Here is a 12279-nt window from a genome sequence, read left to right on the forward strand (position 1 = left end):
GGGCCACAGCAGAGAGCTGGCCTGGAAGAGGGGCAACCGGGACAGAATCCGGCGCCCCAACCGGGACTAGAACCTGGGCTGCTGACACCGTAGACGGAGGATTAGCCTAGTGAGCCGTGACGCCGGCCCCATGTCCTCTTTTCACTGAGTCTCACTTCTACAACCTGTAAAGATTTCTGCTGCATGTTGAAGTGTGTATTTATTTTCCATCTACTTGAGGGGCAGAGAGATGGGGAAAGAGAGAGCTTTTCATCCACCACTTCACTCCCCAAAGGTCACAACAGCAAGGGCTGGGCCAGGCCAAAGGCAGGAGCCTGGAGCTCCATCCAGGTCTGGGGTGGCAGGGGCCCAGCACTTAAGCCATCATCTGCTGCCTCCCAGGATGCAGAGCCGGGACTGGAGCCAAGCACTTGACTATGGGATGTAGGTGTCCCAGGAGGCAACTGGATCCACTGAGCCACATCTTCCCTGCTGAATGTTTTCAACTCAAGAAATTATAAATGGGCCGGCGCCGTGGCTTAACAGGCTAATCCTCCGCCTTGCGGTGCCGACACACCGGGTTCTAGTCCCGGTTGGGGCGCCGTATTCTATCCCGGGTGCCCCTCTTCCAGGCCAGCTCTCTGCTATGGCCCGGGAAGGCAGTGGAGGATGGCCCAAGTGCTTGGGCCCTGCACCCCATGGGAGACCAGGAGAAGCACCTGACTCCTGGCTTCAGATCAGCACGATGCGCCGGCCGCGGCGGCCATTGGAGGGTGAACCAACGGCAAAAAGGAAGACCTTTCTCTCTGTCTCTCTCTCTCTCACTATCCACTCTGCCTGTCAAAAAAAAAAAAAAAGAAAAGAAAAAAAGAAATTATAAATGTTTGATGCGGTAGATATGCTTACCTGGTTTCAACATATACCGTGTATTCATACATGTGTGCATTTATATTTGTCAATTGAAGAAAAAATTCTTATAAATATTTGTTTATTTATTTATTTGAAAGAGAGAGAGAGATCTCCCATCTGCTGGTTCACTTGCCAAATGGCCTCAATGGCCAGGGCTGGGCCAGGCTGAAGCCAGGAACCTGCAGTTCCATCTGGGTCTCCCACATGAGTGCAGGGGCCCAAGCACTTGGCCCATCTTCAGCTGCTTCTCCCAGGCCATAGCAGGGAGCTGGACGGGGAGAGGAGCAGCTGGAACTCCAATTGGTGCTCAAAGGAGAGGCTGGCATCTCAGGCAGTGGCTGAATCCACTGCACCACAACACTGGCCCCTGAAGAAAACTCTTTAAAATATTTATTAACTTATTTGAGGCCGGCACCGCAGCTCAACAGGCTAATCCTCCACTTGCGGCGCCGGCACACCGGGTTCTAGTCCTGGTCGGGACACCGGATTCTGTCCCGGTGGCTCCTCTTCCAGTCCAGCTCTCTGCTGTAGCCTGGGAGTGCAGTGGAGGATGGCCCAGGTGCTTGGGCCCTGCACCCACATGGGAGATCAGGAGAAGCACCTGGCTCTTGCCTTCAGATCAGCGCGGTGCACCAGCCACAGCGCGCCGGCCACAGCAGCCATTGAGGGGTGAACCAATGGAAAAGGAAGACTTTTCTCTCTGTCTCTCACTGTCCACTCTGCCTGTCAAAAAAACAAAACTTACTTGAAAGGCAGAGTGATATAAATCAGGTGTGATAGAGAAATCTTCCATCCACTAGTTCTGTCTCCCAAATGGCCATAATAGCTGGGGCTGGGTCAGGCTGAAGACATGAGCCAGGAGCTCCATCTGGGTCTCCCACATGTGTGGCAGGAACCGGAGCCATCTTCCACTTCTTTCCCAGGCCATTAGCGGGAGTTGGATCGGAAGTGAAGCAGCTGGGACTGGCACCTATGTGGGATGCCGGCGCCGTAGTTGTCAGCTTTATCCACTGTGCCACAGCACCGGCCCCTAGCAGAAAAGTTTTACAATTGGCCAGGAGCATGCCGTGTGGCGGAGAGGAAGCGCCCACATCCCGCATCCCACTGCCTGGTTCCAGTCTCAGCTCCTCTGCTTCTGACCTGGCTTCCTGCTAATGCATCCTGGGAGTCAGCAGATGATGGCTCACGTGCTTGGGGAGTGAACCAGAAGACAAATATCTCCCAATTTATCTCTTTCTCTGTCACTCTGCTTTTCAAGTAGGTGATAATAAAAATAAGTAGTTTTTAAAAAATGAAACAGGCCAGGGGTCCTGGTAAAACTGCCACCTGCAGTGCCAGCATCCCACATGGACACTAGTTGAAGTCCCAAGTCCCAACTGCTCCACTTCCAATCCAGCTCTCTGCTGTGGCCTGGGAAAGCAGTAGAAGATGGCCCAAGTCCTTGTGCCCCTGCACCTGCATGGGAGACCTGGAGGAAGCTCCTGGCTCCTGGCTTTGGATCGGTGCAGCTCTGGCCATTGTGGCCATTTGGGGAGTGAACCAGCGAATAGAAGACTTTTCTCTCTCTGCCTCTCTCTCTCTCTGTTTGTTAACACTGCCTTTCAAATAAATAAATAAATCTTAAAAAAAAAAAAAAAGAATGAAACAGCCCAGAGTCACATGATTGCCTTAGGAATGATGAACCAAGAAAAAAAACTGTGAGAGGGGCAGGCATTTGGCATTTGGCACGGTGGCTGAGCTGCCACTTGGAACAGGTCCTCACCCACATCCCATACTGAATTGTCTGAGTTTGACTCCTGGCTCTGCTCCCAGATTACAACTTCCTGCTAATGTGCATGCCCCCTGTGAGGCAGAGGGTGGATTCCTGCCATCACATGGAAGACCCAGGTTGAGTGCCTGGCTCCTGGCTTCGGATGGGTCGGCCCGGGCTGTGGCTGGCATTTGGGGAGTGAACCAGCAGATGGCAGATGTTCCCTCCTTCATTCCTATTCTCTCTCTCTCTCTCTCTCTCTCTCTCTCCCTCTGTGAGTGTGTGTGTGTGTGTGTGTCACTCCCTCCCTGTCTCTGATTTTCAAATAAATAAAAATTTTTAAAAAGTCTGACAGGTGGTTTCCTTTTTTTAAACTTTTTAAAAAATATATTTATTTTATTTATTTGAAAGAGTTACAGAGAGAGGGAGAGACAGAGCAAGAGAAGAGAGGTCTCCCATCTGCTGGTTCACTCCCCAAATGGCCACGACAGCCAGAGCTGAGCTGATCTGAGGCCAGGAGCCAGGACCTTCTTCTGTGTCTCTCTTGTGGGTGCAGGGCCATCTTCTGGTGCCTTCCCAGACACATTAGCAGGGAGCTGGGTTGGAAGTGGAGCAGCCAGGTCTCGAACCATATGGGATGCCAGTGCTGCCGGCCAGGGCTCTAACCCGCTGGGCTCTAACCACAGTGCTGGCCCCCACATTGGTTTCTTGCAGCTCTCCTTGTGGTGCTCCAGGCCCTTCTGAGTACCTTGTGGGAAGATAAGCAGCCCCGGGGCATCCTCTGGAACACAGGCTCAAGGGAGGAAACTCAGACACTCCGCCCTTGTCCCTGAGGGCCCTCTCGCCTTAGGCCGGCACTCTGGGTTACACATCTGCCTCTACTCAGTGGGAGTGTACGCTAAAGTGGGTACGCTTGAGAGACCAGCATGATACACCGGTCTTTCCACCCACCAAGCAGGCTGTACAAAACAGCCACCTTCCGGGGCTCCACGTGGGAGGGGTACCTTGTCAAGACACTGTTTCATATTAGAATAAGATTAGTTGGCCAAACAATACCCAGTCTACTTTCAAACATTGTTCTAATTTGACCAAAGTTCTACTCTTTTAAGGATCTGAAGACTTCACTAACTGTAACATTTATAGGGAGAAAAATTAAGAACAAAGGCGCCACACACCATAATACTTGACAAGTTTTGAGAGCAAATGGTTTATTATTGTCAAGACATGTCGTGTCCCTTTTCATCAAATGGCAGACACTTGAAGCATCTTTCTGTTTTACATGTTTGCAAATGCCTTGCTCCATTGTCTCTGTGATCCTGGTGACTTTTTAACCCATGGAAAAGCCGTATGGGTAGCGAGGTTGTTTAAATTTAAAGACAGAGAGCAGCCAGCCAAGGAATATTACAACCAGACACATGCCAGTCACACACAGCATCGTCGTCTTGACGGCGCCCATCCTGCACGTGGCAGCTTTATCCAGAAGCACCACTCCCAGGGTGATACACGCATGAAACAGAGAAATGATGTACGTCTCTGGGATGAACTGCAGGGAGTTCATCCTGGCGATGTAATGTATACGCCCCGTGTGGTAATTCCTTTCGCCGTATGAGGCTCCCTTTATGTGCGTCCACATTTGGCCAGACGTCATCACAATCACAAAACTCAGAGCTAAAACTGCCCACAAAACTCTGCTGTGAACAAGCTTCCTGCTCCAGCTCCATAGAAGTGCAGATCCACCCGCGAGACCCACGAGGACCCCCACTGCGATGCGACCGTAGCGTGGGGGCCGCCTGACGCTGACGCTGACCTTCGTTTTCTTGGCCACCCATTCAGCCATGTGCTCCGCTGTGATGCCCATTTCACTCACGTGACTGATGTCGTCTGGAGCAAATGTCCTTTCAGCAGAAAAGTGGAAGAGTTTTGGAACCGTCCTCAGTTGGAACATTTGGAAGATCTCAGGGCTCTCATCGTAATCCACTAATGCAAAAAACACTTTGTTGGTGAAGGCACTGGGGTGTCGCCAGGAATTGACCAAGATCTGAAATTCCTTAGCAGCTGGGGCGCACATTGTGCATGTTCTAAACTGGTCGAGAACAGTGAACAGCACAACCACAGAGTAATTTCTTGGTGCTTCTAATACAAAACGGTAAAACATGGTGTTGCTCATCCTTAGTATCCCATCTTTCTTGGCCTGCTTCGTCAGCCAGTTGACCTTTATGGCTAGCATTCTTTTCCCTCCGGCAGGATGTGTGGGCACTCCAGGAGCCATGAACGCCAGCGCCACCACCACAGTCAGAGGTATACGCCAAAGCCACCATAGTGCTGCCATATTTGTTACTTCTTTCTGTTATAAAACATTACAAAACATGTCAGCCAAAATTGGATCCTTTTTTTTTTCTCCCAGCAATCAATCTGTCCAAGATCTTTTCCACCCTTCTCTTTAATTGTGGTAAACATCCTTGTGTGTCCAGCTTATCAGCCATATTCTGAGGCTGCAAAATATTCTGTAGGCAAGGAAGTTCGGGAAATATTGTGCTGGCCTCAGTCTTTGGCTGAGCTGCAAGCTCGGGGTTCTAACCGCGTGTTGGACAGCTCCTGTGTCCACCACAAGCACCGCCAGCTCCTCAAGGCCAGCCTCTGCCTTCCAAGCCCTTGGAGCTCCACCTGCCGCGCGCTGCTGGGGGTGGCACCATCCTGCCAATCACTAAGGTGTAAAGGCTGAGGGGCGCCTCCTGGGCATCTCTCTCCCTCATCCAGCACACCTGAGCCCGGCCTCTGGGACAGGCTGCCCTACCCGGGTGTGAATCTATTTGTCAGTTATGTGACCCTGGCCTAGCTCTCCACTGTTCTGTGCCTCACCTGGAAGACGCGAATGGTCTTAGTGACACACTCTGAGGACTGTTCAGCTAAGCGCTGAGAACCAAACCAGGCCGGCAAGCTCATCTTCCGCTCCATTCCCAGCACCACCGCTGGGAGCCATGTGCAGCGGAACAGAGAGGCTAGCCTGCAAACCCAGCCACCTGGGCTTCCAGCTCTGCTCGCGCTCTCTCTCTCCCTCTCATATGAGAAACAGACAAACAGACTGATTGATTTCCTATCGTTGATTCACTACCAATTGCCCACAGTGGCTGGGGCTGGGTTGGGTCAGAGCCAGACCCTGGAAACTCCACCCAGGTCTCCCACGTGGGTGACACTTCAGCCACCACCTGCCGCCTCCCAGGTGCACCTCGACAGGAAGGTGGATGGGAGGCAGAGCAGTGGCACGAACCCACAAAGCACCCCAGTAGCAGGGGATAAATGCCTGTGTCACCTGACAGTTGGCAAGATTGTTAACACTTTCCCAATGCCCACAACAGTACTGAGGCGACAAGATACGGTTGGATTTTCTTTTCCTTCTTTTAAAGAAGTAGTAGAGGAATGAGCTGTGGCCCAACAAGTGAAGCCGCGGCTTGCTACAGCAGCATCCCATGTCGGAACACCAGTTCCAATCCCGGCTGTTCTGCTTGCGACTCAACTCCCTGCTAATGTGCCTGAGAAGGAGCAGATGGCCCAAGTCCCGGGGCCCCTGCAGCTCCGTGACCAGGATGGAGTTGTTGGCTCCTGGCTCCGTCGTGGCCCAGCCCTGGTTGTTATGGGTATTTGGGGAGTAAGCCTGCAGTTGGAAGACTTCTCTCTCTCTCTCCCTCTCTGTCAGTCTGCCTTTCAAATAAATAAATCAATATCAAGGGGAAAAAATAAAGAAATGGTTGGATTTTGAGCACTGCTTCTAATACCCCAGCTCTCTCTCCCAGGGTTGTGCCTGCCTTGTCCAAATCCGATGAGTATCCCCATCTTCCTTCGAGAAATTGTGGTGAAGTCATTGCACAAGACCTGGCTGAAGGAAAGTGTGTGAATAACGTGAAATACCAGAATGTATCCATTCCTGGAAGGGAACTGGAAGGGGCGAGAACCTCCACGGGAGACTTTGGCTTTTTCTGAGTACTGTTCCAATTATCATGCCGAGGCATAACTTTTCTCAAATTACAAATGTTTAAGTTGTAGGTCCACTAGACTCGCCCGGCTCCTCCCCGCTGGGCCCCTAGCCTTCCCCCGCGCCCCCCAGGCTGGGCCCGCAGTCTCTTTCCTACCCTAGGGGCCTTTGCGGACGCCGCCCCGCACGCCCGCGCCGCGGTTGCCAAGGTCAACACCGAGCTCCGCTCTCCGCACGGGGAGGGGGCGGTTGCCTAGCAACAGGTGAGCCAAACAGCGGAGGAGCCGGGCGAGGGGGGCGCGCGAGCCGGAGCCGCGGAGGAGGTGAGAGGGCGAGCGCGGCCGGGCGGCGGGGGCTCCGCAGAGGGCGCGGCCCGCCTCCCTCCCTCCCGCGCTGCCTCCTCCCGCCTTGCCGCCCGGGCCGCCTCCTGGGTTTAAACCGAAAAGCATGATCGTGCGGCGGGGCGCTGGGCTCTGCTCCAGCTCCCCCAGCCAACCTAGGGTGGAGGGAGGGAGTGCCCGGGCCGCTCCGGGAGGGGGCCGGGGTCCCCCTGCCCGCTCCCGAGGGCCAGCTCGATCCGCCGTGCCACGCATCGGTGAAGAGAGAGCAGGACCCTTTCTCCTGCGTGGCCCCCCGCCTGGGGAGAAAAAAAAGCAAGCTAGGCGACGCGTGGTCGCTGGCAGTGGTGGTGTGAACTGGACTACTAGGCTATTTTCCTGCCAACCACGCCGCCTCCACACACATTAGGCCCGAGGGACACTATTAGCTCCTTACCCGGCGCCAGGAGCGGCGCGGGCTAGGGCCTGTGTCTGCAGGTGGACATGCGGGCGGAATTCGATGCCTCCCGCAGAGACAGCAGAGCTGTTCCCAACCAGGCCTCCTGCAGGAAGGGGCTTAAAGTGGAATGGCCAGGGGCGTCCAGCTGGGGCGCAGCTGAGCCAGGCGGCTTCTCCTGGGTAGGAGGCTGCAGCCCAGTTTTCCCTCTGCAGGTGGTGTGTCCTGAACCGGGCCTGGGGGCTGGTGACCCTTTGTGCCCCTTCGCCATGGCCACGTTGAGCACCAAGCCCAGTGAGCGCTTCCGGCTGGCCGACTGGAACACCAACAGCTACCTGCTGTCCACCAATGCCGAGCGGCAGCGAGATGCTTCCCATCAGATCCGCCAGGAGGCCCGGGGCCTCCGGAATGAGACCAACAACCAGGTGGGGCGCCGGAGCCCCAGTGGGTGAGCAGGCAGAGGGGACAGCCCCCAGCCAGCAGCACCTGCTTCACCTGGCCCTGCCTCTTCCAGACCCTTTGGGATGAACACGACAATAGGACTCGGCTGGCGGAGAGGATTGACACGGTGACCCGCTGGAAGGAGATCCTGGACAAGTGTCTGACGGACCTAGACGCCGAGATGGATGCCCTCGCAAAGGCAGGGCGCCGAGGCTGGGTGCCCCGAGCTGCTTTGCAGAGACACCCCTCCTGCCCCGGGGTCTGGGTCTGGGAACCCTTGGTGGGCGCTCCTGGTGGGCACATTCATTTGAGCCACTCACCGGCCTCTAAGGCAGCCATGAGAGTTACTTGCCAGCAGGGGGCTCCAGCAGCCTCCTGGGCCTCTCTTTTCTTCCAGATGAAGGAATCAGCAGAGCAAAACCTGCAGGCCAAGAACCTGCCTCTGGACGTGGCCATCGAGTGCCTGACCCTGCGGGACAGCCGGCGGGACATCGATGTGGTGAAGGACCCAGTGGAAGATGAGCTGCATAAAGAGGTGGAGGTCATCGAGGCCACCAAGAAGGCCTTGCAGCAGAAGATTCGCCAGGCCTTCGAGCAGCTCTGGTAAGGGAGAGATGTACCTTCACGTGTTTACGTGCACTTGCAGGCTTTGTGTCTTAAATGTGGAATGCATGGGGGCTAGCGCTGTGGCACAGCGGGTTAACGCCCTGGCCTGAAGCGCCAGCATCCCATATGGGCGCCGGTTCAAGACCCAGCTGCTCCTCTTCCAATCCAGCTCTCTGCTATGGCCTGGGATAGTAGTGGAAGATGGCCCAAGTCCTTGGGCCCCTGCACTCACGTGGGAGACCTGGAAGAAGCTCCTGGCTTCAGATCGGTGCAGCTCCGGCCATTGTGGCCATTTGGGGAGTGAACCAGCGGATGGAAGACCTCACTTTCTTTCTCTGCCTCTCCTCTCTCTGTGTAACTTTGACTTTCAAATAAATAAATATTTTTAAAAATGTGGAACACAGGTGAGTGGCCATTTGGCCCAGTGGTTAAGACACCTGTGTTCTGCATCAGAGTGCCTGGGTTCAAGACCCATCTCTGCATCCTGACTCCAGCTTCTTGCTAATTTAGACCTTGAGAGGCAGTGGTGATAGGGGGCTCAGGTAGTTGGGTTCCTGCCACCTACATGGGAGACCTGGATTGAGATCCTGGCTTCAGCCTTGACCCAGCCTCAGATCCTGGGCGTTTGAGGAATGAACCAGTAGGAGATCTCTCTGCAGCTTACATAAATAATTGTTTTAATGTTTTGTTTTGCTTTGTTTTACTTTTTTTTTTTTTTTTTTTTTGACAGGCAGAGTGGACAGTGAGAGAGAGAGAGACAGAGAGAAAGGTCTTCCTTTTGCCGTTGGTTCACCCTCCAATGGCTGCTGTGGCCGGCGCACTGCGCTGATCCGATGGCAGGAGCCAGGTGCTTATCCTGGTCTCCCATGGGGTGCAGGGCCCAAACACTTGGGCCATCCTCCACTGCACTCCCTGGCCACAGCAGAGAGCTGGCCTGGAAGAGGGGCAACCGGGACAGGATCGGTGCCCCGACCGGGACTAGAACCCGGTGTGCCGGCGCCGCAAGGCGGAGGATTAGCCTGTTGAGCCACGGCGCCGGCCTTGTTTTGCTTTGTTTTTTAACGTAGAGCACAGGTATAGAAGACAACAAATGAGTATCTGGCTCCTATACTACCTTTCACCTTTCTTGCACCCATGACCAATTCACCAAGTGATTGTAGCATTTTTCCATTGCCTGGACAATATCCTGGTCTCAGGACACTTATTTTCATTTTTTTAAAGATTTATTTATCTAAAAGGAAGAGTTATAAAGAAAGAGAGACAGAGGCAGAGAGCAATCTTCCATCCACTGGTTCACTTCCCAAATGGCTGCAATGGTTGCAGGCCAGGATGAAAGCAGGAGCCAGGAGCTTCTTCCAGGTCTCCCACATGGGCACCAGAGGCCCATGCACTTGGACCATCCTCTGCTGCTTTCCCAGGCACATTAGCAGGGAGCTGGATCGAAAGCAGAGCAGCCGGGACTCGAACCGGCACCCATATAGGATGCCAGCAGTGCAGGCGGCGGCTTTACCTGCTGCGCCACAGCGCCCGTCCCCTCAGGGGGCACTTCTCAGTGAGCCTGCGCTAGGCCGCCATTATCAATTGATTGGAAGCAAAAGAGATGAAGCCTATTCCCCACCACCCCCGAGGACCTCACTGGGAGTGGGTCTGGGGGAGCCTCTGTGAGTGTGGCTACCTGCGTGTGCCCCGAGGGTGAGCACCAGCACTTCATGTCACTGTTTTGGCTGAGCCGGTCTTTGTCTCAGCTGTAGCAGGCGCTGCATTATCTGCCCCCGCGTCCCCTCTCTGGCTGCAACCTGGGGCCTTGGGAATTGGTTCCTGATGGAGCCTGCTCTCCCACAGCCTCCTGCAGGAAGTCCGACAGCAGCTCAACTCTGACCATCGGGGCAAAATGGAGACGCTGGAGATCGACAGGGGCTGTCTCTCTCTCAACATCAACTCCCCAAACATCTCTCTGAAGATCAATCCGACGCGAGTCCCCAGTGGGTAAGAAGCGTGTCTCCATCAGTCCGTCCCCCAGGGGCCATACCCTTACCACCCTATCCTTTCCTGCCACTGCAGCTCCACCACACTCCAGCAGTGGGATGAGTTCAGCCGGTCCAACAAGAACCGAGCAGAGGCCGAGATGAAGGCAGCCACGGAGCTGAGGGAGACCATCGCCTTGACTATCGCCGAGGTGACTGGCCACCGCCCCGCCCGCTCCTGCACAGGGTGCACACAGCCTGTCTCTCTTGTCCCCTGAGAACCAAGTAGCACCCCTTCCCCACATGCTCAGATGGCCTTGAGCTTATGAGCCCCTCCCCTCTCCCCACCCACCTGGGGTCCTTCAGACCAACAATGAACTCGAAGCCCAGAGGGTCGCCACGGAATTCGCCTTCAGGAAGCGGCTGCGGGAGATGGAGAGAGTGTACAGTGAACTCAGATGGCAGGAGAAGAACGTGAGCTTCTTCCCGGGGTTAGGGTGCGGATTGGGGGGGGGAGCCCCGGGCTGGGTGCGCCTGGGGTGCTCAGCCGCACGGATCACCCGGTCCCCGGCAGACCTTGGAGGAGATCGCCGAGCTGCAGGAGGACATCCGGCATCTGGAGGAGGATCTGCGCCGGAAGCTGCTGAGCCTGAAGCTGGCCCACACCCGGCTGGAGACCAGAACCTACCGGCCCAACGTGGAGCTCTGCCGCGACCAGGTGCGCGGGGCGCCGGGGACTACCACCCAGCGCAAACCCTCGGCGGGACAAGGGCGCTGGCCAGGGCGGCACACACAGGTCAGGGCAGCTGACCCGCAATTCCCACCTGCCCCTCTGCCTCCAGGCGCAATATGGCCTCACTGACGAGGTTCACCAGTTGGAGGCAACCATCGCTGCCCTGAAGCAGAAGCTGGCCCAAGCACAGTAGGTCTGGGGCCACACCACCACCGGCGCGGCCTCCTGCTGCCTGCTGGTTCCCCGGGGCCACCATCCTGCCTGCCGGCTCCGGGGTCCGCCCAGACCTCCCGGGCTCATGCAGGGGCGGTGGGCTGTTCTTGCCGCCTCTCCAGGGATGCTCTGGACGCCTTGTACAAGCACCTGGCCCGGCTGCAGGCTGACATTGCTTGCAAGGCCAACTCCATGCTGCTGGACACCAAGTGCCTGGACACGCGACGCAAGCTGACGGTGCCGGCTGAGAAGTTCGTGCCCGAGGTGGACACCTTCACCCGCACCACAAACCGCACTCTCAGTCCACTCAAAAGCTGCCAGCTGGAGCTGGCCTAGCTTCCAGGGACGAGGCAGGAGGGCAAGGTGGGGTGGGAAAGGGAAGGAGGGGCAGAGAATAAATTGAATAAAGGTCGAGGTTCTCAGGCTAGGCCACTCTCCCCTCCCCCACCCGCGCGTGTAGCCAGCCGGGATGAGACGGTCCAGACACTCCTGTGTATGAAGGAGAGAGGTGGGAGGGGGGTTCGTCTCCCCAAACCACAGGCTGCGAATCCAGTTCCTCCACGCCCCCCCCCCCCCCCCGGGAGCTGCTCTCTGGCTTAGCTCAGCCGCAGCTGGTGCTCAGCCTTGCCCATTTGATGCTCAGGATCGAACTGCGGGAAAGAGGGGTGAAGTGGGGTTAGGGTGCCCCAAGCCCGAGCTAGGGCTGCCGAGTCTGAGTGTTCGTCTGCGGCGTGTGGCCTGAGGGACCCTTGAGTGTCCGTCCCGTTGGCCCACTGCAGCGAATGTGCGCGCAAAGCCCAGGCTGCCGCGGGCTGCGCGGCGCCGCGACTCCGGGCCGCTGGGCGGCGCTGTGGGTCGGGGAGCTACGTCAAGACCCTGGGGAGCGGGACGGGGGAAGCGGCGGCGGCGGCACCGGAAGTGGCGGGCGGCTCGCGCGCGG

General features: G+C 56.3%; 2 protein-coding genes across 2 annotated transcripts; one reads left to right on the top strand and one right to left on the bottom strand.

Annotated features, from left to right (window-relative positions):
- Nucleotides 1-3850: 3850 nt before the first annotated feature.
- LOC133759049 (magnesium transporter protein 1-like) lies at nucleotides 3851-7201 on the bottom strand. Its single transcript, XM_062190056.1, has 3 exons — nucleotides 7016-7201; nucleotides 6766-6861; nucleotides 3851-4982 (listed from the first exon to the last, which is right to left on the bottom strand). Exons 1-3 carry the CDS (start codon nucleotides 7199-7201, stop codon nucleotides 3966-3968), a joined length of 1299 nt encoding a protein of 432 aa, XP_062046040.1. The 3' UTR covers nucleotides 3851-3965.
- TEKT2 (tektin 2) lies at nucleotides 6919-11758 on the top strand. Its single transcript, XM_062190960.1, has 10 exons — nucleotides 6919-6931; nucleotides 7598-7807; nucleotides 7897-8022; nucleotides 8221-8426; nucleotides 10272-10415; nucleotides 10491-10605; nucleotides 10760-10867; nucleotides 10968-11111; nucleotides 11236-11315; nucleotides 11462-11758. Exons 2-10 carry the CDS (start codon nucleotides 7652-7654, stop codon nucleotides 11673-11675), a joined length of 1293 nt encoding a protein of 430 aa, XP_062046944.1. The 5' UTR covers nucleotides 6919-6931; nucleotides 7598-7651; the 3' UTR covers nucleotides 11676-11758.
- The last annotated feature ends 521 nt before the right edge of the window (nucleotides 11759-12279 follow it).

Source organism: Lepus europaeus, chromosome 5 (assembly GCF_033115175.1).
Source record: "Lepus europaeus isolate LE1 chromosome 5, mLepTim1.pri, whole genome shotgun sequence".
Taxonomy (NCBI): Eukaryota; Metazoa; Chordata; class Mammalia; order Lagomorpha; family Leporidae; genus Lepus; species Lepus europaeus.